The 27358-nt window shown below is 36.1% G+C and overlaps 1 protein-coding gene across 14 annotated transcripts in view; it reads right to left on the reverse strand.

The window, feature by feature from the left end:
• Window positions 1–27358, reverse strand: part of PTPN4 (protein tyrosine phosphatase non-receptor type 4) — a 206884-nt gene that overhangs the window by 12107 nt on the left and 167419 nt on the right. For 13 of the 14 annotated variants that reach the window (XM_025429215.3, XM_025429221.3, XM_025429268.3 and 10 more), the window contains 11 exons: window positions 21437–21596; window positions 20124–20207; window positions 19974–20030; window positions 14706–14862; window positions 11953–12119; window positions 10376–10466; window positions 10231–10292; window positions 7472–7618; window positions 5395–5523; window positions 2928–3076; window positions 670–805 (listed from right to left, as the gene is read on the reverse strand). In XM_025429215.3, coding sequence (XP_025285000.1) covers window positions 670–805; window positions 2928–3076; window positions 5395–5523; window positions 7472–7618; window positions 10231–10292; window positions 10376–10466; window positions 11953–12119; window positions 14706–14862; window positions 19974–20030; window positions 20124–20207; window positions 21437–21596 — 1339 coding nt within the window. Of the gene's footprint in view, window positions 1–109; window positions 149–669; window positions 806–2927; window positions 3077–5394; window positions 5524–7471; window positions 7619–10230; window positions 10293–10375; window positions 10467–11952; window positions 12120–14705; window positions 14863–19973; window positions 20031–20123; window positions 20208–21436; window positions 21597–27358 lie in introns of all 14 variants that reach the window. The other variant, XM_049097138.1, reaches the window with a different exon arrangement.

A 27358-nucleotide genomic window follows, 5' to 3' on the forward strand; every position in this document is an offset into this window, starting at 1 on the left:
GCATTTATTAGATCATATAGGTTAATTCCCTTCAGGAACTTTAGTGCCACCAACAATGCTAACATTTCACCATAGCTTAATATGAAACATAATCTTAACTCTAAAATACCTTGATTCCTCTTTTGATTCTTGGAATATAATTCAGAGTCTGTGTAGAATACAGTAAGGTAGTAGCTTAATTTCTATTACTTTTGTTGTTGCAATTCAAGTTCACAGCTGTTTCATCAATAACAGGTCTGCCAAGATTCTCCAGTCAAGGATGCTATTGTTCTTGGCATTCCCCGACTAACTAATAGAGGGAAAGTTCCTCTGTACCTGTGTAAGCACTCAAGAATTAACATGATAGGTGGTACTAATAAACATTTTCTGTAAAAACCGGGTAGTGAATATTTTAGGTTTTGCAAATCATTTGGTACCTGTTACAACTTCTCAACTCTGGTATTTTAGTGTGAGAGCAGTCACAGATAATATATAAACAAATGGACATGGCTGTATTCTAATAAAACTTTATTTACAAAAACAAGTGGCTTGTTAGAGGCAATATTCGTGAACCTTTGTGCTAGGGGTTATTGGCTCCTGTCAGGCAATTAAGAAGATAAAAATATGGTTTGGCATAACAAAAATCATCATGTTGAGAATATACATATATACTTGAAGTACAGTACTTACAGGTGTTTGGATCATCATGGCTCGTTGATCTCTCATTGTTCTTACAATGTCTAGTGGATAAACTGGTTGATTGCATTCAATGAGACACATGGCTGTTTCCATAGTAATAAGAACCCCAGTTCTTCCAATTCCAGCACTGAAAAAGACAAAGAGCAAAGTCTCATTGATACTATTCTGTTAAACTGTTATTTGTGCAGTAAATAAAGTACTGAAACATAATACATTAGAAGAACAATTTGATTTCATTTAGAAGTTTTATATATAAAAGTCAACTAAAAAATATTTTGAAAATTGAAAAACATTTCACACTTAATACAGAATAAATGGTTTGCATCCACCCTTCCCCACTGTTAGTTGTAAAACTGCTGCTTTAAAAGGGTTACATTTCAGTTTTTAAAATCTGAACAAGGTACACAAGCTTACTGGAGCAACCTCCTTTAAAAGGCAAAATAGGGATCCCTGGGTGGCGCAGCAGTTTGGCGCCTGCCTTTGGCCCAGGGCGCGATCCTGGAGACCCAGGATCGAATCCCACGTCGGGCTCCCGGTGCATGGAGCCTGCTTCTCCCTCTGCCTGTGTCTCTGCCTCTCTCTCTCTGTGTGTGTGACTATCATAAATAAATAAAAAATTAAAAAAAAAATAAAAATAAAAGGCAAAATAACAGAGAACCTAGGTGGCTCAGTCAGTTGGTTTACATCTGACTTCGGCTCAGGTCATGACCTCGGGGTCCTGGGATTGAGCCCTATGTTGGGCTCCCCACTCAGTGGGGAGTTTGCTTGCCCCTCTGCCCCTCCCTCCACTTGTATGCTCTCATAAATAAATAAATAAATAAATAAATAAATAAATAAATAAATAAATAAATAAATAAAATCTTAAAAAAAAAATGCAAAGTAACAAGATTACAATAATAAATCATTAACAAATGGATAAAAGATAATATTTTCCACACTCAAATCAGTTTTTAAAACCAAATTTAATTTTTTTTTTTTTTTTTTTTTTTTTATAAATTTTTATTTATTTATTATAGTCACACAGAGAGAGAGAGAAGCAGAGACACAGGCAGAGGGAGAAGCAGGCTCCATGCACCGGGAGCCCGACGTGGGACTCGATCCCGGGTCTCCAGGATCACGCCCCGGGCCAAAGGCAGGCGCTAAACCGCTGCGCCACCCAGGGATCCCCCAAATTTAATTTTGATTACATTTTAGAATTGTGATAGTCAAGAACAACTTTTTGAAGTATTCTCTGTGAACATAAAAGCTATAGCAGCTGTTGCAGACTTAGGATATGAAATGGCCAAATGTGTTCATCAATCCTGCCATGTTGTGTCTCAGACATTTGTTCTACAATCTGTTTTGATGATTTCAGTCAGCTCTTTAAAAAGTGCTGGAAAGTTTGAGGAGGAAGAGATACCTTTATTTATTTATTGAGAGAATTCAACACAGCTTCTGAATAAATCATTCAGTAACAGAAGTGGCTAAGATAAGGAGAAGATAATTTCAGTTTCCTAATCTGGGGTCAATGGTAGTGAAAGCTGGAGTCCTTGTATTCAGCCCTTTGGAAGGCAGAACGGGGCCTGAGTATGAAACGAAGAAAGGGTAGCCTCTTGCTGTTTACCTGGAGCTCCTGGAAGTGATAGGGCCACTCCTAGAGAGGGAGAATACTTAAAAAAAAAAGTCCTAGGAGGGCACACAGGGCAGGAAGGAGCACATTGCTAGGAGAAAAAAATCTAAACGTTAGGCTGCAACTGAATGCTTAGAATATTAGATTTTATCAAATCTAAGATACCATTGATTGTAAGACACCCAATGTTTGAGATGTTAAACTATGAGAAAGAGAAGCTTCTAGGAATCAGTCAGTAAAGTATTATTTTTACTTCTTATGATAAAGATTCTGACAATCACGTGTCAGAACATACCCTCTGCCTTCCAGCTTCAGATAATGTTTTAGGATCTAATTACCATAGTGATGATCACAACTTAAGGACAAAATAAAATACACACTTCCTTTTATTTACTTATTTTTTTAAGATTGTATTTATTCATGAGAGACACAGAAAGAGAGAGAGGCAGAGACACAGGCAGAGGGAGAAGCAGGCTCCATGCAGGGAGTCTGACATGGGGCTTGATCCCCGGTCTCCAGGATCAGGCCCTGGGCTGAAGGCGGTGCTAAACCGCTGAGCCACCTGGGCTGTCCCACACTCCCTTTTAAAAATGACATTTCAGGTCAGCTATTCAATCAAAAAAGCCAGAAAATAGAATACCTGCAATGAACAACAATTGGTTCTTCCTTGCCAGCCCTCTTATTTCGTACATGACAAACAAAATCCAGAAAGTCACTTGAATCATCAGGAACTCCATGGTCAGGCCAGGCTATGTACTGGATCTGAGTGAGTTGACGACTCTCATTTTTCTAAGTATAAATGAGAAATTATGCACCTTAACTTAGGAATTATGTTTAAAATATAAATATTTGTGTCATTTTAATTTTGGAAGAAAAATAAAACAAACTATTCCCACTAGTAATGTACAAATTCAGTAAAACCCAAAATTTCTATGAGAAAGAAAGAAATCATTTTACAGAATCAGTTGAATCCATTAAGTACTGGCTACTTGGATCACTACTCTCCTTGTAACTCAATTTCTATATTTGTAAAGTATTTTTCAGATGATAAACAGGCAAAAATAGAGTAAGATACAGAGAAATGTTTAAAGAAAACTGAAAAAGTGTGAGGTGAACAAAAATAGTAGGGAAAACATTTTTAGTAAGAAAGGTTGGGCTAATTCTGAAAAACACAAGTGAAATAATGGAAATTAGGAAAATAAAATCTCAAAATAAGTGTAGATTAAAAACTGGAGATCACAAAGTCAAATCAGGGTTTAATTTCTTTTTTGGGAGCCAAGAGTCAGTAAAATGGAGAAAGGTATTATTGGATTTAGCTGGTCAAGGCATTTAGTATTGCAGAACCTTACTTTCTTCAACTGAAAAATAAAATAAATAAAATCTACACCTCACAGGGATAGTCTTATGCTGAAAGGATTCTATGAGAGAACCTATAAATCATCCAAACAATTGTTTGGAATCATATTCTCAAAAATTGGTGTCTATGGTCATTCAATACTATGAAATCTGGTTATTGTCATTTATATGAAAGGGGGCTTCCAGAAAAGACCATTAAAGTGCAAGGTAATTAAGAAAAGGACTAATGAAAGAATTCCCAAAGAGACCTCAGTCAGTATTAACTTGATAACTACATTTTCAGAAACCTATGAAATGAATTTAAGGTATCTAATATAGGCTACTTTTGATTATTATTGTTAAAAAAATATTTACTGGTACCAATAATTACAAGAATGGGTAATGTTAAATGGATATTTATTATGTTTTGAGGTCTGTCTGTCCATCCACGCACATATGTATTTGGTATGTAAGCAATTGTATTTTCCCAAGTATATTTGTCTCAAACTTTAAAAACTAATTTGTGTCTTGGCATAGTTCTGAGGTACTCAGGGTTTGTAAAGAAAAGCCACAGTAAGTTTATAAACTCCCATAGGTAACCTATATATGGAGCATAAACAGACTATGCTGAGGACAAAAATATTACTTTATATAGCCAACATGTAGCTTTCTTACCCATTTGGGAAAATGAAGAAATATCTTATTGACTTACCTGGTTATATTGGACCATGAGCTACACAAGCCCTAAATTCATTCTAATGTACTCTCTAGTCCATAAGATTTGGAAATTTTAACTTTTTATTTCTTGTAACTTAGCTATATTCAATGCCAGATTCTTTTATCATCAATCACCACAACTTCTAGCTCCTTCCCTTTGGGTCAGTAAAGCTGTTTTGCTAGGCATCTTTATTCATATTCAGGGAAGTGGAGTGGGATGGGGAGGGGGAGATGAAGCTCTCATTTCCAAAGGTTTAACCAATGATGAGACAGGCATTAAGTATTCAAAGCATGTGCTATTTGCTCTTCTCTAGCAATTATTTTTTTCTTCTTCTAGCCCCCTTCAAAACCAAAGGGTGGGTACAGGAATAACTAGTTGCAAGCAGTGAAAGTGGGTGTAGTGTATGTTTAACAGCCTGACAAGACTGGCAACATGCCAGGCTCTACACACATTTTCCAATTGAGTTACTGCGCCATCATTTACTAATCAGTAAAAGTAGCTGCATTACTAATCCATTTCTGGCTCTGGATTTAGAAGTCAAAAGGAGTGACCCAGGTGGCAGCAAGAACTAGTAATTACAAAGCTATAATCTGTCTGCTGTCATAGTATCCTGCCTACAATCTTTTCCTTCTTAATACTGTGGAGACTGTGAAATTGTTCTCCTTTACCCTTTTACAAAAAAGGACAATAATTTGACAGCTCTCAATTATTCTTTGTATTTCCACAGATGTACTCAAATACTTTATTGCTATTACTGGCAGGAAGAAATCAAATACAACCATGGTATAATTTTTATAAAGAGGCAAAATATTAAGAGTGGTTAGTATAATTTGCTAGAATCTTTTTTTACTGAGTATTTGTATTACATAGAGAAACTGAAAATACATTTTACATAGGAGAATATATGTCATAAGATCCCAAAGCATTCCAATGAAGCAAATTCAGTAATTTTTAAATAGTATTTCCTAGTAATCAGGACTCAAAACATCTTCAGCTTTCAAAGTTTTTACCTTGAATACAACCGTTCTACTGAGTGGTTACCCTGCCTTCCTACCTCTTGGTTAAACAGTGTCATCTTCCTGAAGATATAGGCTGTGTTTCCTTCTTCTGAGTGGCAGGTGACTTGATAACATCCATAGGATGAACTTCCTGTGGGTTCTGGCCAATACTGGTGACACTTAACCTGACATCAATAGATTTAAGAAAAATATGTAATTTAGGCTCTCCAATTTTGAAAATGTTTTAATTTTTAAAAACTTCCAAGCCTACAGAAAAGTTACAAGAATATTTTGATGAACCCTCATTGATCCTTTAACCTAGATCTGCCAACTCCTAAAATTTCTTCATCATTTTTTTCTTTGTAATAATAATGTTTGGATATATTTTGAGACTGCAAATATCCTGTTTTTTTTTTTTTTTAAATATCCTGTTTATTACACGTTTTCACCCAATGTTTTATGATTGTTATTTCTTGCTTGAATCATTTACTACAAAGAAATTAGCAAATGGTGCACTAAATATGGTATTTTTAGATTTATTTATTTTTAAAGATTTTATTTATTTATTCATGACAGACACAGAGAGAGGCAAAGACATAGAAAAAGGGAGAAGCAGGCTCCTTGCAGGGAGCCCGATACTGGACTTGATCCCCGGACCTGGGATCACGCCTTGAACTGAAGGCAGACACTCAATCACTAAGCCATCCAGGTGTCCTGGTATTTTTAGATTTGAGGTAATGAAATCAATCTCTTAACTAAAATGCCAATCCATTAATTTTCATAATGAAGATTTAAAAAAAAAAAAGTTTTACTGTCACATAATTCACGTACCATAAAATTTACCCACTTAAAGTACACAATTCAGTTGTTTTCAGAACTGGGCAATCATCAGCACAATCACTTTTAGAGCATTTTTTCACTCCCCAAAGAAACCCCATATCCATTAATAATCACTGTGTGTTCCTCTATCCCAAACCGCTCTCTCAGTCTGGGCCTAGGCAACCATTAATCTATTTCCTGTCCTCTATGAATTTGCCTACTCTGGACACTTCATATAATGCAATCACATTGTGTGTGGGCTTTGATGACTGCCTTTGTCCACTTAGCAAAATGTTTTCTGGGTTCATCCATGTTTTAGCATAGACCATTTTTTCATTTGTTTTAACTGCCAAATAATATACAACTATATGATTACACCACATTTTATCTGTTATATTTGGATTGGTTTCACCTTTTGGCAATCATAAATAATGCTCCTACGAACATCTGTGTATTTTTATGTAAACATGTGTTTTCATTGCTCCTGGGTGTGAAACTACGGAGTTTTAATAACTCTGTGTTTAGCCTTTTGAGGAACTGACATTGTTTTCCAAAGTGGCTGCATCTTTTTATGAATCTACCAGCAATACAGGAAGGTTCAATTTTCTCCACATCATTGTCAACACTTAGTATTTTTTTTTTTCCAACACTTAGTATTAGCTGTCATTTTTATTTTAGCGATCCTATATGAAGTGCTACCTCTTTGTGGGTTTGATTTTGCACTTCCCTGGTAACTAATGACGCTGAGCATCTTTCCATGACATTATTGGCCATTTAAATATCTTCTTTTGAGAAACACCTACTCTGAATGTTCAGCCACTTTTAAATTAAGTATTTATCATTTAATTGTTGAGTTGTAGTTCTTTATATATTCTACATACAAATCCCTTATCAAATACATATTAATTTATTTACATTTTTAAAAAAGATTTTATTTATTTGACAGAGCAAGAGAGCACAAACATGGGGAATGGGAGAGGGAGAAACAGGCTCCCCGTGGAGCAGGGAGCTGGACGTGGGGCTTGATCCCAGGATCCTGAGATCATGACCAGAGCCAAAGGCAGACACTCAACAAACTGAGACACCGAGGTGCCTCCATATTAATTCATGAAGATAATAGCTGGTAATAATAATGGCTAACACTTATATATCGTATTTATTATGTGTTAGTCTCTATGATATTAATCACATTACAAGAAAGAAAGCTTAAAGGCTAAAAAAAAGACTAAATCAATGCAAATATTTTGATCATATATGCAAATATATGTTGGAAAAAAAAGCCCAAGCAATGTGTAAGATTCAAGTATGACTTACTCTGCCACGTTCAACTTGTGTGGTCAACATTACAACCATTGAGGAGCCTTGTTCCCAAGTCATCTGCCAAAAATCTGTACAAGTGTGTGGTAATGGCCCTTGACAAGCAATATACTGATTTATAATGCTAGAAGAAGGGATTTCCATCTAAAAAGCAAAGGACACAAAACTGAAGTCTATTACATTATTATTTTGCTATGATCACGTATACGAAAATCATCCACTAAATAATAACTAAACACAACTAATCTCAATAAACTGCAAACTCAGTAAAATAAACATTTATCAATAATATCTTTAAAAGGAGAAGAGAGAGGGAGACAAAACATAAGACTCTTAACCAAGAACAAATTGAGGGTAGATGAAGAAGGGGGATGGGCTAAATGGGTGACTGCTATTAAGGAGGGCACTTGTTTTACAATGAGCACTGAGTTTTTTTTTTTTTTTTTTTTTTTTTAGCACTGAGTTTTATATGTAAGTGATGAATCACTAAATTCTACTCCTGCAACCAGTGTTATAGTATGTGTTACTTAACTAGAATTTAAATATAAATTTGAAAAAGAATAAAAACTCAATATATTTATTAATAATTTCTTTACCAGTATAAGAAATTTCTCAGTAGTTACACATATTTATCTTTTAATTATTGGAAACAGAAATTCAAATATTTTCCAAAGCACTCTTAGGGGTTTAAGAGCAGCTTTACAGAAAATCCTGCTTTAGAGGCAGAGAGTTGATACAGAAAGAATACTTGTTTCTAAACAGCTTATTGGTAAAATTTGCAATGAGCAAGAATTCTGCCATTTGTTTTAGTTCAGACTTTACAAATTATGTATACATATGTATGTGTATATATAATACATACACACATAAAAAAGATAGTAAAAAAATTTAATTATTATTTTCAGGAAGATGTAAGATCCTGAGTATTTGGGGAAGATGAGTCATCATTCTACTACTTTTTGAGGCTTAAGAAGAAAAGGTGACACATACATGTAGCACCGAAGAATACCAAAGGGTAAATAAAGAAAGAGGTCTCCCTCCCACCCCAGCCTCTGGTTCACACCCAAGAAGGCAATCTTTTTTTTCTAATTTCTAATATACCCTTTTGGAGATACTCTACATATAACACACAAATGTAGATGCAAACTCAGTTTTCTGTAAAATATAAAAGGTAGCTTATAATGTTCTGTACCTGTTCTCTTTTTCTGCTTTTTTTTTGAGATGTCAGATTAATACACAAAATTTTATTCTTTTTAATGGCTCTACTACGTAAATATACTATAATTTATTTAATGAACATTTAACTTGCTGGTAATCTATTTGCTATGATAAACAAAGTTGCACTGAATAGTTTTGCAAACCTAACATTTTATTAGTTACCTCTCTAAAGAGGTTGTACCCATTAATACTTCCACCAAAAATGTACAAAAATGCTTATTCTCCGATAGTCTCCTTAATATACTGATAATCCCTTATTCACAATTCTGAAACTCTCAGTGCTCTGAAGTGTAAGTCTGTCCTTTTTTGGTACATTTGACCTAATCTGGACTCATCTGACTACAATATCTGACCTGAACTAATAATCTAAGACTACTTCAAGTCTTTACAAGTCCCATTTTCTGGTACTATCCATGGTTTGCTACTGACTATCAATACACTGATTACAGGGTAATGTCTTATAAGTCTGCTAGGGATGTTACTTATTACAGTCTATGGTACAAGCACTGAATAATCTTTAAAAAATCCAAAAAATTCTGAATCCTAAAATATATTTGACCCCAAGATTTCAGAAAAAGGACAAAGACTTGTAAATGGCATTACCACACTCTTTGATATTTGAAGTCTAATAGGTGAAAAATAGTCATTCTTTCCAGTTTTGATTTGTACTTTTTGTGAGTGTAGACAAGAGTCTAAATGTAGAAAAGTCTTTCCCTTTCTGAGATTTTAAACAATTTCATAGATATCCTCCAAGTACATTCAGGATTCCATTTTTTAACGTTTATATTTTGACATAACTAAAATACGTTACATCAAGAGTGAGTAGGTGAAGTCTCTATACATAAATGACATGAAAACTGGATCTGTTTTAAAACAATCTGGATGTGTGGGGGCATGAGTAGTTGACAACTGCTGAACTGAATGAGGTGTATGTGAAGGTTCATTTTACTTCTACTTTTATATATTTGACATTTTTTACATTACAAAGTAAGAAAAGAAGTTGGTAATCCTTTTATCTCCCTACAAGGGAAGGAAAACCTCCTACAATGATATATTCTAGATTATATCTAGGTATATTACACAACCCATTTACTAATCTATTTTTATCTTCAATGATTTAAAAGTCCATCTCTACCATAAATAACAGTCTAGTAATTATTTCAACCTATTTCTAGACTATTCTATTCCACTACTCTATGCATATGCTAATATGCCAGTATCAAACTATTTATCTTCAAAGATTTTATTTATTCATTCATGAGAGATAGAGAAGCAGAGATATAGGCAGAGGGAGAAGCGGGCTTCCTGTGTGGAACCCAACATGGGACTTGATCCCAGGACCCCAGGATTACGACCTGAGCCAAAGGCAGACTCTCAACCATTGAGCCATCCAGGCACACCCCGAATTATTTTTTAACATTAAATTTATAATATTTTTCAATATCTAACAGTGTTAACATTCTCTCAAGAATGAACCTCAAAGTTTACAGTGTTCCTTCTTATTCTGAATGACAAAAGCTTAATAAAAATAAACTTACATTTATATAATTTGCATTGATATAGTCTTCATTACCCTTTAAAATGACCCGTGTAGCATCATCTGAAAATAATTTAAGAGAAGAATATTTTAATAAAGTAATGCTAAAAAGATTAAACTTAACAAACAGAGATGTAGATACTTACAAGGCGAAATATCTCTGTATCTATTTTTGGAAATATTCTGAGGTAATTTGGCACAAGACATTGTCATTCCAGGTTTTTTCCGATACAGTTGCTAAAAAAAGGGGGGGAGGGTATAAGATGAGTCAAAAAAGACATTAAGAGATTATTTTGTTTTTCAGACTTATTTCTATGCTACAACAAATATGTTTTTCCTTAGGATACCTCATCCATGCAATGACATACCTGAGGCTAGTAGGGTATTGAACCAAATTCAAGAAGCTGATTCTGCATAATTTTTGACATGAATTATATATTGTAGTTTTTTTATTTATTTATTTATTTATTTATTTATTTATTTATTTATTTATTTATTCATTCATTCATTCATTCATTCATTCATGATAGTCACAGAGAGAGAGAGAGATGCAGAGACACAGGCAGAGGGAGAAGCAGGCTCCATGCGCCGGGAGCCCGATGTGGGATTCGATCCCGGGTCTCCAGGATCGCACCCTGGGCCAAAGGCAGGCACCAAACCGCTGCGCCACCCAGGGATCCCTATATTGTAGTTTTTTAATGATAAAAGCAAGTGAAAATAATTTTGCTTACAGAAGAATATCTAAGGTATTAAAGAGCAAATCTGCAGAAAACATTTAGCTTTCATTTAATTTGGTGAGGTGTACACAGTATATGAACCAAGGACTTCTTAAAAGAAAAACTGACACGCCCTAAATAATTTATAGTCACAAATGTTTTTTTTTGTCACAAATGTTTTATAGTCACTTATGAATAGCACATACTTTAGAGCAACAAACATGTGACCAACTAGATAGATAAAAGATTAAATATGATGAAGTACAAAAGTCATTTTCCTTTAACCTAGGAGTTTAGCTGTACCATAGCCTATCTTCCTCTGCTACCTTTCATAAAAATAGCTGTTTAATTACAGAAAAAAATTTAGTTTGATGACATTACTCATAAAATCTCCTTATTTCTCTCTTTTTTTTTTTTAATTTTTTTTTATTTATTTATGATAGTCACAGAGAGAGAGAGAGAGGCAGAGACACAGGCAGAGGGAGAAGCAGGCTCCATGCACCGGGAGCCTGATGTGGGATTCGATCCCGGGTCTCCAGGATCGCGCCCTGGGCCAAAGGCAGGCGCCAAACCGCTGCGCCACCCAGGGATCCCTCCTTATTTCTCTCTTTTAAAAAGATATCTATTTATGTAACTACAGCTAGCATTTTTTTTTAAGATTTTATTTATTTATTCATGAGAAACACACACAGAGAGAGAGGCAGAGACACAGGCAGAGGGAGAAGCAGGCTCCATGCAGGGAGCCTGACGAGGGACTCGATCCTGGGTCTCCAGGATCAGGTCCCGGGCAGAAGGTGACGCTAAACCACTGAGCCACCGGGCTGCCCCATAGCTAGCATTTTGGAAGCAATATTTAAAACTACGTATTTTAGAATATTTATTATGCCAAATATTTCACAGAATACCATTTTAGTTTATAAAATATAAATGATAGATTAGACAGTTAAGAAACCATGAAATTAATTTAAAAATATGGTCCAACATCCTTTCCCTACAATATTACTTACATCAAATTGTGTAAGGACTGTTCCAGTGACAAGCCCCTCAGCTAGCTGAATCATTGACTCCCGCAGGGAATGGTCATCCTGATGGATGCTATCTAGTGGGGCTTTCTCAGGAATGTACTGGAAGTCTGGCTCATTTTCTAGCTTTTCTTCCACTACATCATATACAGCTAAAAAAACAAAAACAAAAAAGCCACATGGAAATCTTAATAAACCAGCAAAGAATTTACCAGATGAATTAATCAGATTTGAATCTAGTGCCACTGTGTAAGGGACCGAGTAGCTGTGAAGCTGAACTTTGCTGTACCTTTAGGAAAAAGAAACATTCTTGGCCATATTGCTAAAAATGTCTATAACCTGAAGAGACAATTAGAAAAAGAACTGTCAAGAATCAGCTAAGAACAGACCTGCCCTTAAATTGTGGAACCTAGAACAAAAATAGAAACAGAGACGTGTGTGTGTGTGTGTGTCTGTGTGTATGTGTCTGTGTGTGTGTTTGTGTATATATATGCAGGGAGGCCGATGTGGGACTCAATCCTGGGTCTCTAGGATCATACTCTGGGCTGTAGGCAGTGCTAAACCGCCGCGCCACTGGGGCTGCCTGTTTCTGATACGTTTTGTAAACATAAAGTTTGATTATATGTTGTTTTAAGTAAAAAGGGAAATGATAAATTAAAAAAAATAAAAAGGGACATACTAAAAATAAATACAGGTCCCAGTCCAGATTTTTTTTTTTGAGAGATAGAGAGCGGTGTCCATGCAAGTGGGAGAGGCGAGGAGTAGGGGTGGGAGTGGGAGTGGGGGTGGGGGTGGGGGGGTGGGGGGAGAGGGAGAGAGAGAGAGAGAAAGAGAAAGAGAATGAGAGAGAATATCATAAGCAGGCTCCACTACCAGCAAGGAATCCCATACTGGGGTCGATCTCACAACCTTGTGATCATGACCTGAGTTGAAATCAAGAGTCAGGTGCTTAACTGACTGAGCTACCCAGATGTGCCCTACCCTCAGTCCAGATTCTGATGATAAAAACAACAGAAAGATCTTTTGTAAAGAAGTAAACCCTAGGTAATTTCCTCTCCTAATTTAAAATATAAGCAAAGTGATTTGGAATTGCAAAATGCCATGCCTTTTCCATTATATGGAACTTTGTTCATAATCTGGTTCATGAATTTATGAGCAGGTAACTGAGTGTCTTGGTGCTAAACTGCCTTCAACTGTAAAGTGGGCATAATTCATCTTTCATTAGACGGGTGTAAAGATTAAATAAGAATATGCAAAATAGCCTATGTGTAGAACTTACTATTAGGTTCTTTAGGATGTGTTATCAAGAGAAAATGGAAGAAACAAAATAGAGTACTAGGTCTTAGTAAAAAACTTTAGTTGCTTTATGTGACAGAAAATGCCTAATAATGAATCACCTACATATCAAGTCTAAATGAAGGAGTTCCTTGAAAAGTCAAAATAGAATGTTCTGTTGAAGTCTTTAGATTTTTCTTAGAAAACCAATTCTAGACCACGAATGCAGAAAAACACAAAGTAGAGAAGATAAAATGAAAATGCCTATAAAAGCCAAAAAAAAAAAAAAAAAAAGCCTGTTTGTACCCAAGAGATAAAATGACAATTCTTTATTTTTATTTTTTTAAAGGAACTTTCTTGGAAAACTTTGCAGGGTTGGGTGTGGTGGGGTGGGGAATGGCTCAAGTTCTGACTACATTTTAGTTCCCCATGGTATATAACAACCAGTAGCGAGGCATTAACCAATAATTACCCTTGTGGCTAAAACTATGATTGCAAACTGTTGGGAATAAAACTAGAAGAATGTGTCTAATGGCAGGCTGAAGACATATAAGAACCTTTCTCTGAGGAGCCTGATGGAGCGTTATGGAAATCTGAAACAATGGCATATGAACACAGAAGGATCTGGGATTGTTATACTGGAGAAAGAGGGAAGGTTTCTGGTAAAATTAGCTACTGTCAAAAACTGAAGGGGGATTTAACTTTTTTTGCATAGCATAAAGGGACAGAATTGGGAACAAAGAGACTGAAAGAAGATGAATTTTAATTCAATTAATAGTTCAAGCTACCCAAGAGGAAATTGAAGTGCTTCAGAGTGCTGAGTGCTGCACACTGCCAGGGTGATTGATCTTGAGGCTGTTGTTGGGGAAACTCAAGCAATCAGCAAAGGAGCGAGAGTGTATGGCATTAAGGTTCCTCCAAACCTGGAACTTTGGCTATGAATTAACAAGTCAGCTGTCCAGATAAGGAATGAAATGATTAGGTTACTGGCATTGTTTACTGCCAACAAAGACAGGATTTTAACTATAGCTCGCTAGAGTTTTCTAAAAGTGGTTCAAAATGTACTCATTTACTTACTGCATACCTACCACTACTAGAGCAACTGAGCGAAGTGGGAAGATATTTCAGCAACAGTGGTCAGAAGAAAAGGACTTTCTGGGGATGAGAGCTGAGCAGAGACCTGAATGAAGTGAGAGTGTAAGTCCTATCAAAATCAAGGAGAGTGTTTTAGGCAGAAGGAACAACAACAAAAAAAAGCCAGCAAAGGACAGAGTGAGCAAGGCTGTGTGACAGGCAAGGAGCCAAGAACTGAATTTTAATCCAAGTATGAATGGAAGCCACTGTGCTTTCAGCAAGAAACCACATGACATAATTTACGTTTTAAAAAGCCCACTCTGGTTGCTGTGTCCAGTAACAAATACTAACAAATTACAAAAATATCCCGTGCTACATAGAGTACTTACCATTAGGTCGAACCAGGAGTACGAGTTCCCCAGAATGTGTCTCACAGCTAGCTTTAATGAACAGGACAACTTGATCATGGGTATGTTCAGCAATGTCCCGACCATTGATCAGTACAACTTGGTCCCCTTCATTCAATCGAGGGACACAGAGGTCAGCCTGTAATGTAACATAAATAAGGTTTTAGATGTGCCTATGGCTTTCTGAAAGTAAAGCACAGGAATATGTTTTTATACTCTCCAGCAGAAGAATGAAAAGTACATAGAGAAGAGCATCTGCCCATTTATTTTTCTATTTGCAAAAAGCAGAAATCTATGAATGAAGCTGCTTTTTTCCCCTTTTCTTTCAACAACTTTTATCCTTGATGCCCTATTTTAATGTCTAGATATACAGATAAGATTAATAACCTCAAGGTGCGTAGATAATGACAGCCCTTACTCTGCACTGTCCAGGTATGTACAAATCTGTTACCACAGTTTAGTTAAATAACACCAATCCCCTAACAACATTCAAATTCTATTTACCACAATAAATTGTGAATAACTGCATAAAGGATGAGCTTTACTACTAGCACATGAGTCTACAAATCACTTCATAAATAACAGACACACATCATGATCAGTGACCAATCACATTATTTCTTTCAAAGTCGGCTGGTGATCTGTTGTGCATCTGTTCATCAGTTCATGCAGAGATAGCAAAGCAGGCACTTATGTCCCCCAGCTTGTCTCCCACTGATAAACCCATGTAAATAGGCAACCAACCAGAAAAGCTAAAAACACAGCAAAGAAACAAAAGAGTGATAGTGATAGAAGAACATTCAAATCGAAAGTGAACCACTGATAGTGGAAATACTGACACTACTACTGTTAGATAGTCTCCATACATGCAGTGAAGGGAATTCAGTGAAGGCACGCTTATTAACATAAATGATGAAAATGGCACTGATGAGAAGGATGACGATGTCCTCAAGGAAGTGGTGCTGGCAAAAAAATTCTCACTGAAGGTCACATTTCACAACATTGAAAATACACAAGATAAAATGTTGAAAGTGAATTCAAATTTAGAAATGAGTAGGACATTTGCCAAGGAGAGAAAAATGCTCCCCCTGTATTTTAAGTTACATGACAATAAGGGCAACAACAAGCCACTGCTCAAAGTACTTCCTCAAGGTAACAGAATACTTTATTTCTCAGTGTTTCTAGTGATTTGGATTACAGGATACTAAGCCAGTATTAGTTTTACTATTTTTTCACCTCTCTATACATTTTTAATGGGAACTAAAAGAGATTTAAATTATTTGATAAAAAATTTAAAGGTCATAGAAAGCATAACTTTTCCCATTGACTACCAAGATCTCCTTGCACAGTTGTCTTTGCTGTCCTGCACTACTGTGTTACTGAGGACTGCCATTTTATTGAGAAAACAAAGGCATAATTAAGCTAAAAGAAGTAAGCAGAAATATAGACAGCATGCTCCAGGAACATAGCAATGAGAACATATGGAAGTCAAGTCAGGAAGGATGATAGGTTGAATAGAGAAGGAAATGACTGGGTTGGACCTTACAACAAAGGGAGCTTAAAGAAATGAAAGCACAACTACTCAAATTCATATATTCTTTCATAATAGAAAGTCAACAAATACAACAAGTACTGTCACTAGCGGAAAGAGCACTGGTCTAAAAGCCAAGTTCTTCCTTGGCTGCTTATGAAGTGTGTGATTTTAGACACATGAGACTCTGAAAATGAAGCAGGTATCTCCACTAATTATTTCATAGAGTTGCAAAGACAAAAATGAGATAATTCAATGCAAAGCATTAAAATACAGAAAATTCAAGTTTAGAGGTTATGACCGTTCTCTCTAGTTGCTTCTTTTCTATCTCTACTTCTTGTGGTGGAGCAGATGACATTCACATACTCTCTCTGTGCACTAGCAGGGTGATACTTTTGTGTACCAATTTAGTCCCAAGTTTTTGTAATTGCCTTTGCAGTACCCAAACAGTAGTGAACTGGGAGATATGTAATGGGCTAGTGCAAATAGTTATCCTCTCACCTTACTTTGTGAATAGTACAATTAGTAGACAGAAAGAAAAACATGACTTCAATTGGGAACTGAAGAATTGGGCATTATTTTATCCATTTCAGAAGATGTCCAATATAAAAACTAACATTAAAATATTTGAAATCCTGTTCTTCTCCCCCAATCACCTAAAATGAGGTTTACAACTGGAAACCTGTGATCATCTCTAAATTAATAAGATAATGTAAAGATAATAAATTTTTATTATTCTTATAAATGCAGTCAATATTTTTAAAAAAGCCTTATTTTAGAGAGAGAGCAAGAGAGCAAGAGTGGGGAGAGGGACAGAGGGAATCTCAAGCAGATTCCCTACTAATCATGGAGCCCAATACACGGCTCCATTCTATGACCATCATGAGATCATGACCTGAGATGAAACCAAGCATTGGATGCTTAACCAACTAAGCCTCCCAGGAGCCCACAGCCAATATACTTTATTTTTAAAATAATTTTTATTTTCTCCTTCTGGAAGCCTCATTCTTCCTTCCTTAACTATTATTATGCTTCACTGTTTGTTTTAATTTCTATCCCTTTCTTGTCTTTCATTCTCGGTCTTTTGGGAACTTTTGTGTTTTCTCTTATCTTTAAAATATGAGTCTGTTTTCTAGCCTTTCCAATCCAATGTGGCGCTTGAACTCATGACCCAGAGATCAAGAGTAGCATGCTCTACCAACTGAACCAGCCAGGCACCCCTTAGCCAATATATGGGACATAGTTCTACAAGACAGAAAGAAAAAATTACCAATAATCTGTACAACCTAAAAAGAAAATTTAGAGTCAAAGGATTCTATTTGGAAATGAACCTGTCTATATAAAGTTCCCTGAACATCTGACTTAATTGAAAATGATACACATTCACTGCTCAGGAAAATTACTATTTCTTTTGTGTCATTCACTATTACAAGTGGTATATAAATAAAAAAAGATTATTTTTTAAAAAGATTTTTTTTATTCATGAGACACAGAGAGGCAGAGACACAGGCAGAGGAAGAAGTAGGCTCCATGCAGGGAGCCCGATGTGGGACTAGATCCCGGGACTCCAGGATCACGCTCTGGGCCGAAGGCAGGAGCCAAACCGCTGAGCCACCCAGGGATCCTCTCATTATTTTTTCTAATTACAAGAACAATACATTCTCATTGTCATGATTCGGACAATTAAAAAGAGGAATACAGAAGAGATAAACCCCAATAATTCTACTACCCAGATGAAATGCTATTAACAGTCTGAGCAAACAGACTTTGTTTGTTTCCAGACTTTTTAATGTGCTAACTCACATGTTAAAAAACTGGATTAAGGGTGCCTGGATAGCTCAGTCAATCAAATGAGTGACTCCTGATTTCGAATTAGGTCATGATCTCAGATCTCAAGGTTGTGAGATTGAGCCCCGAGTTTGGCTCTGTGCTGGGTACAGAGCCTGCTTAAGATTCTTTTTCTGCCCCTCCCCTCCTCCCTCCAAAATGAAAAAAATAAATAAATGTAAAAATTTATAAGTTGTATCAAACATACATGTAGATCAATAATAAGCATTTTCAAGTTAATTTTTGAATTTAAATACAATTAACATATAATGTATTATTAGCTTCAGAGGTAGAGGTCAGTGATTCATCAGTTGCATAAAACACTGAGTGCCCATTCCATCACAGGCCCTCCTTAATGCCCATCACCCAGTTACTCCATCTCCCAACCCCCTTTCTCCATCAAGGCTCAGTTTGTTTCCTATGATTAAGAGTCTCTTTTGGTTTGTCTCTCTGATTTTGTCTTGCTGCATTTTCTATAACACCATTTTATGAACATATTTCCATTATGTATATGGAGCTCCATCATCCATCATTTCAACAGCTGCAAAACAGCACATTTATTTCACCAATCCTAACGATGTACATTTTTGTCATCCCATTTTTATTATAAACAGTATTACAACGAACGTCCTTGTGTATCCTTTGTTCCCTAGTCCAACTGCTTTATTAGAGGAAATTGCTAAAAGTGGAATCAATAGGTCAAAAGATATATGTATCTGATGAAAAAAAATTGTAGCTTAATTTCTATTTTTAGTAAAGTTATATATTAAACATCTCAAAGAACTGACTAGGTCATAAGATTACTAAGACAAGAAGCCATTTCTTGTGTTTTTCTCTACCATCCCTCTACCCCAGGCAACTTCTTTCAACATTTTAGCTACATCTTTTGTACCTACTTCAGTATTTCTAAACAACACCCTCACATTTTGTTTTCCTTTAGTTTTCTATTTTAGATATTATCTACAGGGAAAAATTTATGAATCTTTCATCTTCTCCTTTGCAGTCTGTCCCACACCTATATTTTCCACCATTTATGTACTAATAAATAATTTGAAGACTTCCCTGATCTCTGTCCCTATCCTTCATATGCATAATAGGTTCAGGAGGCATTTCATACATCATACTCTTGTCCTGTACCCTCTGCTCACAAGTGCTTTTGTTGAAAAGTGGACATCTGGGGCAGCCCGGGTGGCTCAGCGGTTCAGTGCTGCCTTTAGCCCAGGGCCTGATCCTGGAGACCCAGGATCGAGTCCCACATCAGGCTCCCTGCATGGGGCCTGCTTCTCCCTCTGCCTGTGTCTCTGCCTCTCTTTCTCTCTGTCTCTCATGAATAAATAAAGTCTTTAAAAAAAAAAAAGAAAAGAAAAGTAGACATCTGATACAAGTTGGATCTATGAAGAGTTCACTTCCCAGGAGTCTGTAAACTGGATTGAGGTTTAATCCCTCTGGTTGGCTGAGCTGATAATATATGAATCTGGAAGTTACTAGTAGCCCATTATATCAACTGAGGAAAATAGTGATAGCTATACAATTTCTCTTTAGTAGAGATGCAGGGGTCACAATCATATTGTGAAAGTAGAGAGTGTGTGGTGGTGATGCTATAGGACTAACTGGAAACTGGTACTAAGTACACTCTTTTTATTTAGACTGTATCTTACTTAGAGGAGCTACAGAGATGAGGGTGATCCCTTGAACAAACTGGTTTGCAATGAGAAAGAACGGAACATAAAAAGAAATAGAGATGAAAAACAGGGAGTTCTGATGTTCATTTTAAGTTTTTTTTGTAGAGGTCTGATTGCATTCCTATCCCTGGGTTTTGTGAGGAATCTCTATAACTATATGATTATGTATGCGATATTTTATTTATACAAAGCCACATTCAGATAACTCACAGGTGTTCCTGGTGCTACTCGAGACACAATCACAGGCATCTTCTGATCATATCCTCCCTGAACAACAGAGCAAGTCAGATTTTAGTCAAATATTACCAAAATATACATATCTTAATTTAAAAACTGAATACAATGTAAATTCTCAGTTACCTTTACATTGAATCCAAACCTTCCATTTTCATCAGGTTTCATTCTGATTAGAACAAGATTATCTTGTGGAATACCACCATTAGGCTTAAAAAGACAAAAATAAATAACATAATTTTCCTCATTTATAATCTCTTCTTCAAAGATACACATGATGCATGCTTTTTGTATGTTGATATTATCTATAGCATATAAAAAAGCATAATTTAAATTCAAATGCTAATTCAGGAACGTAAATTTTGACTAATAACTTGCAGTTACACCAATTAGATACAGTCTCCTTGCCCTAGCACGCTAGACTGAGTGCAAGGAGGAATAGGTATTACGAATGCAGTTATTAATTGCAAGATCCTTGGAACCCAGATCAAAGTCTTGCACACAGTAAGTGTTCATAAGTGTTGCATGAATTCACATTCCTCCCTCTGCTTTTAAAAACTGATTTATTGGAATATAATTCAAATGCTATACATTTCAAAGTATATAATTCAATAATTTTTATTATAGCCACAGTTATAGAAATACCACAACCATTTAATTTAAAAAATTGTCATCATGTCCCAAAGAGACCCTGTACCCATTACCAGTCATTTCCCATCCCATCACCCCCATTCCTTATTACTCTGCAATCATTAACCTATTTTCTATCTCTATACATTTGAACCATTTCACATATATGGTTTCTCCTTGCACCTTATTTCATTCCCTCATGTCCCTTTAAGTTTCCTAAAATAGACCCATATTTCTCTGTCTTAATACATCTTCATGAATACAGTGTATCTCTAAAATTTACTGACATTCTTACTTTCGGTTTATTTGTATCTACTTGAGAAAGCAATGAAAATTCATAAATCAGAGGATTCTAAAAATTTACCATTTTTGTTGTGGTAAAAGCATGTTCTCTAAGGGAAAAGTACCAACACGATTCATAAATATATTTTATAGAACAGAGGGTGGTTATATATTCCAGGAACCTGTACTCAATTTCAAAAGGTTGATGAAATGATAGTCTCTGTATTCACTGAATTATATAATACAGTTAATGGTATTTAATGGATTATTCATTAGCATTTGTTCTGAAAATGTGTGTTTTGCAAAACTAAATTCAACATAAATTTGTCAAGAATGGACTTTTAGAGTAATGATATAAGGAAATTCCACAATTGGGTTATATCATGGCAAAATTCATTAGCAACATTATGATGAAAAAGAGAAAGTATAATAATAAAATTTACAGACAAAACACACTACAGTATAAAAAATTTTATTTCCAATTTAAAAATTTCAAAGCGACATGAGAATATCTGAAAGCTACTCACAGTAGATTTTTCAGGAGAAGATGGAACATCAAATGTTTCACTAATATGGTTTTCCAGATCTTGTTGAGAATGTGAATAATAAATTTGGTTCCAACTGTTTTTCTTGGATTGTTTGGGTGGTAAAGCTGGAGGCTGCCCATCTCCAGGGGTCTCTTGTGATCTGGATAGGAGAAAGGAAAAAAAAAATTTGTATTTTGGAAACTGTCTTCTACAACTGTTATTTTAAAAGCTATGGTCAAAACCAAAACAAAACAAAATAACATAAAACCTAGGAATAGGTTTTATGCAAATTAGAAATTTACAATGTCTAGTAGGAGACAAGCTTTATTTATTTATTTTTTAAAAGATTTTTATTTATTTATTCATGAGAGACACAGAGAGAGACAGGCAGAGACACAGGCAGAGGGAGAAGCAGGCTCTATGCAGGGAGCCTGACGTGGGACTCGATCCCGGGACTCCATGATCATGCCCTGGGCTGAAGGCAGCACTAAACCGCTGAGCCTCCCAGGCTGCCCCAGGAGACAAGCTTGCTTGCTCTATCTATCTATCTATCTATCTATCTATCTATCTATCTATCTATCTATTTATTTATTTATTTAGAGACAAGCTTTAAATACCATTACTTAGGGATGCCTGGGTGGCTCAGTGGTTGAGCATCTGCCTTTGGCTCAGATCGTGATCCTGGAGTCCTGGGATCGAGTCCCACATCAGGCTCCTTGAGGGGAGCCTGCTTCTCTCTCTGCCTATGTCTCTGCCTCTCTCTGTGTCTCTCATGAATAAATAAAAAAATACCATATTTATTTGCAAGTGTTACTGTTTAATGAAATATTTCTTAACTTTTTAAGTAATATATCAAATTCCCTACTTTACCAAATCTGTAAACAATTCTATATAATAATCAAATATACTTTAAGGGTACCACTATGAAGATATTTATGATATTTATTAATCTACTATAATAGTATACATTCCTTTCCAAATCACTTTTTTAAAATAAGGTTTTCAATGGAGTCACAAAGATAGCCAGGAAAAAAGGCAACCAAAGAGAAATCAGAATTAAGAGTTTGAGCCATTCCACACATCTGGTACATCTAGAGAACTTGTGATTGGCACAATTTACTCAGAAATAAAACATAATTCATGAAAATAATGAACTCAGTACTGCAACAAGATTAGAATCTGAGTAAGAGTGCTGAGCTCACTAAGGAGACAAAACTGGACACGACAGTGTTGGTGTACATAATTTAAAGAAACAAAATCCAGTTAACATTAGGGAGCATAAGACTCAATTTCTGATAGCCAAGGATTGATAAAAAGAGCTAGGCAGGAGGAGCTTCAAAGTAAAAACGGTAGTTTTTTTAAACCCAGAATAGTATATGTAATAACATTACTTGTGAGTTTTTCACAAAGGCCAGAAGGGGGAACCAGTAGTTCAATTTACTAGGAAGCATGTATCCAAGGAGATTGCGGAAGCAAGGAGATTAAGTAAAGTAAGAGGAAATGGTTCACATGGTAAGAGCAGTGACTATTACTGAGGTTGTTATTTATCTCTGGGATGCCAGGAGGCCTTTGGGAAAATAAAAGAATTACTATCCATTGCCTAAGGTCCCATAAGAGAATTGATAAAACTGCTATGTCAAGTTACATGGCTGCTACTGTACTATTCAGGCACAGATTTTATCCAGTTTTGCTTTTTTGTTAAGTAACAACAGATGCCTAAGATATAAGCTGTAAGGTCTTGAGGAAGTGGAACTACATTAGATGGCATCATTGCTCAAAAATTGTATATCCTCTGGTTGACATTAGGCTTGGCCATATGACTTGTTCTGGCCAATGAAATGTGAGTAGAAGTAGTCACTTTTGTTTTAGCTTTTTTTTTTTAATTATATTTTTTAAAAAGATTTATTTATTTATTTATTCATGAAAGACAGAGAGAGAGGCAGAGACATAGGCAGAGGGAGAAGCAGACTCCATGCAGGGAGCTCGATGTGGGAGTCGATCCCGGGACTCCAGGATCGCGCCCTGGGCCAAAGGCAGGCGCCAAACCGCTGAGCCACCCAGGGATCCCCTGTTTTAGCTTTTTAAAAAAGATTTTATTTATTTATTCATGAAAGAGAAAGAGAAAGGCAGAGATATAGGCAGAGGGAGAAGCAGGCTCCCTGTGAGGAGCCCAATGTGGGACTTGATCCCAGGGACCCGGGATCACAACTTGAGCCAAAGGCAGATGCTCAATCACTGAGCCACTCAGGTGCCCCAGAAGTGGTCACTTTAAGAAACAAAAAATTCACAGTTTATTATGCTTCTCTTTCTCCTTGGTCATGAGACTTGCCATGCTCCAAATAAGAGTTTGGGTCCTGGAACAGACCTGACATGGAGTAGAGCCACAGATGATCCATGAGCAAATTAATTCAAGAAAGAAATAAGCTTTGTTGTTGTAAGTCACTATAAGGTGGAGTAATTTGCTACCACAGCATAATTTATCCCAAGATAGTGGATACAGAAAGTAGTGTCAGAGTAGCTCTTTAATATCTATGCTCTCCCTAGGTAGAGAAGGTGTGAAGCTTAGAGGCTCACTGCTAAATACCTGCAGGATATACATAATGAAGCTAAAAATTTGATTAGCCAAGGAAATCAGCCAGGATTAAAAATAAATGGTATAACTGTATGGTCCTCCAGAGAAGTTTCTCTTAAGAGAGAATATAGTCCTAAATTTTCATAATGTAATATAAAACTTTTTTTTTTAAACATTTTTTTTATTTATTTATGATAGTCATACAGAGAGAGAGAGGCAGAGACACAACAGGCAGAGGGAGAAGCAGGCTCCATGCACCAGGAGCCCGATGTGGGATTCGATCCGGGTCTCCAGGATCGCGTCCTGGGCCAAAGGCAGGCGCCAAACCGCTGCGCCACCCAGGGATCCCTGTAATATAAAACTTAATCACTAAGTAAGTTGGTAAGTCATAATGCCCACTCAGCCTAACTTTCCACATAGAAGTCTTTAGGGAATAAAATGCTCAAAATTCTGAGAAGTCTGTAAGGACTGCAAAAAAGAACGTATCTCTCTTTTCAGCAAAGCCTTCTTTGAGGTCTACCTTGATGTTCAGGGATTACAGGTACCAAACATACTAGTTTTTATTCTACTCGTTTCCACTCCAAGAACTCAAGGCTTTCAGATCCAATGTATTGAAATATTGCCAGTATGGGAAAATGTTCCTACAGATGAAAACAGAGACACGGATCTCAACCATGGCCTGCCAGAAGGGATTAGGACACAAAGACAGACATCCCCTTGCACAGCCTCACATATGTGACATTTCTAAAAAGCAGTTGATACAAAGCCTCCAAGAATTTACAAAATCCAGAAGTCCCTGAACTCCACATCTATCCAAAGATTTTTTTTCTAGTTTTGCATTTATTTGTCACACCCAGGAAACGGCTTCAAAACTAAAGATCCATAGGGCATAGTATAAGGTTGAGATCAGAATAGTTAGAGTAACTTACTTTATTCTTGGTCCAGTCAACAGCCTAATATACAACAGTTCTAAAATACACAAGAGGAACAAACTCAAGCCTGATCTGTAAAGCAACATCTAATTTAACTAAATTTGGTGGGTATGGGTCTAACAGTGGCAATGCTCAGTTATAAGAGGGACAGTACTGACATTATGAGACACTCTGCTAAAATTGTCGATCTATCTTACTGGCATTAAAGATTAGGCATTATATAGTCAAAAAAGCTCCAGAAGTTATTTTTTCTAATTAGAAATCATTGTTCTAAAAGAGTGGTTGCAAAATCATGGCTTGTGGGGCAATTTTGGCCAAAATACATTTGGCCCATTATTTATTCTTAATAAATGTGAGTTAACTGACTACATTTTAAAACTTACATATATATCTGGATTTCCAGAATGGAACAGCTGGAAGCTCTGGAAAGAATGGATCTGCATTACTACTGGTCAAAGCCAAGAATCAGCTGCTGCCTTTAGATAGGCCACAGACACCCCAGCCCACATAAATCCCACCCAGGGTTACTAAGTCTGCAAGAAGACACAGAAAAGAAAAGGGTGAAAGCACACAGGCTTGGGTTGAAATTTAAACCAAGTTCCAGAGAAAAGATAAGGAGAAAACAGCACATGCTGAAAGGATTAGTCAAGACAGAACACAGGAAAGAACACTGTAATTTCGGATTTCTGGAAAGGGGCTATCTGCCTTCTCTCATTGTTTTATGTAACTTTCTTGTTAGAATAACTTCTCAGAGAATGATGGTCAAGCATTCCAGATGCTGGATTGTTGCAGAGGGCTAGGTAGTCTGGGAGCTTTTACAGTAATCTGGATAACTGTCCATTCTATGTCTCCATGTTCAAGAACCAAATTTCATTTTTATTTATACATCTACTTGTATCTCTAACACAGTCTATCAAAGTAATCAAAGATGTGAATAGACTCCTGACATTCTTATTTTGGACAAAGGCTATCAAATACATTTTAAGACATATTCCAAATGTATTAACTCGATTTATTATAACAAATAACTTCCTACTTTGTATCTAATGTAGAGATCATGAGTACAGTTAATTTATTACTTACTCAATTATCTAGGAAGATGACTTTCATAAACCACGCATAATTAGAAATTACAATATATTTTAAACAATGTCATTAAATAGATCAGTTCTTAAAAAAGATACTATTTCTAGGCAAAAATAAAAGAATCCCCACAATTGCTAATTATAACTGGATAAAGAGACATCATATACTTTGGAAGAACAACCAGACAGCGAAGTGGAAGACAGCCCCATTAGAAATAATTCCACTGAGAGAAGGGACCTATGACTTAAAGAGAAAGCTAGCATCTACTATCAAAAAGTTCAGATAAGACAAGGGAAATAGGAATCAAAGAAAAAAGTAGACATCAGAGCTAAGGTTGGAGTTTTACAACTAGAGATAATGCTTTGGATTTAAAGATGGGAGGTAGAAAAGATCTGTTGTTACAAGGAGAGTATAGAAAGAAGTATAATCCTAAAGGGATTATTTTGTTACTTATATCAAAGAAAACCAGGCAAGATAAACCCTGAAAATTGTGTTTAAAAAAACAATGCTAAAGGTTCAACTGTATATACATATCATTCATAGAAGCATAAAGTTTATTCTAATTTAAGATTAGAAAACAAAATCCATATCCTTGGTACACAGCAAATACAAACTTGCCAGGACTGATGGCTTCTTCTAATGCTCTAAGATACTACCAGGAGCCCATGTCTCACTGTAATCACTAGTGCTATCCAAGTTTTCATGGGGCAGTAACCCTACTATACTTACACTATGTAAGATGCATATAAAATCCTGATTCAAAACTCAGGCTTCTTGACATGTTGGCTAATACATTTACAATATTTCAAAGTAAACACCATTCCAAGTTGATTACTAATTAACGTTCAAGCAATTTAAACGTGCATATAAAACTCTCAGGGATATGACAAATATTGAGAATAGAACTGAAAATGTCATGTTACTGTATCAGGAAGAATCTATTTCAGAATCAAGTTCCCAGACCTGAGATGCCTGGTTTTAACCAAACTCCAAGTCCCAGACCTCAGTTTCCAAAAAGAGAGTACTGGAGACATTTGGCAGAGGAGGATGGCAGGTTAGTAATACTGCAGTTGCAGTAGCCTGGTGACCTACATAATTAGTCTAGCTGCCACCAAGTACAGCCTCAAATACAATGCACCCTCTGAGTCCCCACGGCTTGATCATTTCCTCCCATCACATCTCCTTTGGTTTTTATTTCCTTGTCCTAAAGTGGTCTGGTATCTGCAGGATCCATAATACAGATGACCCTTGAACAACATAGTTTGATCAGCGCCAATCTACATACTTGTAGATTTTTTACTGTATGGTACTATAAATGTATTTTCTCATGAT

The sequence above is a fragment of the Canis lupus genome, chromosome 19 (assembly GCF_003254725.2).
Source record: "Canis lupus dingo isolate Sandy chromosome 19, ASM325472v2, whole genome shotgun sequence".
Classification (NCBI taxonomy): domain Eukaryota; kingdom Metazoa; phylum Chordata; class Mammalia; order Carnivora; family Canidae; genus Canis; species Canis lupus.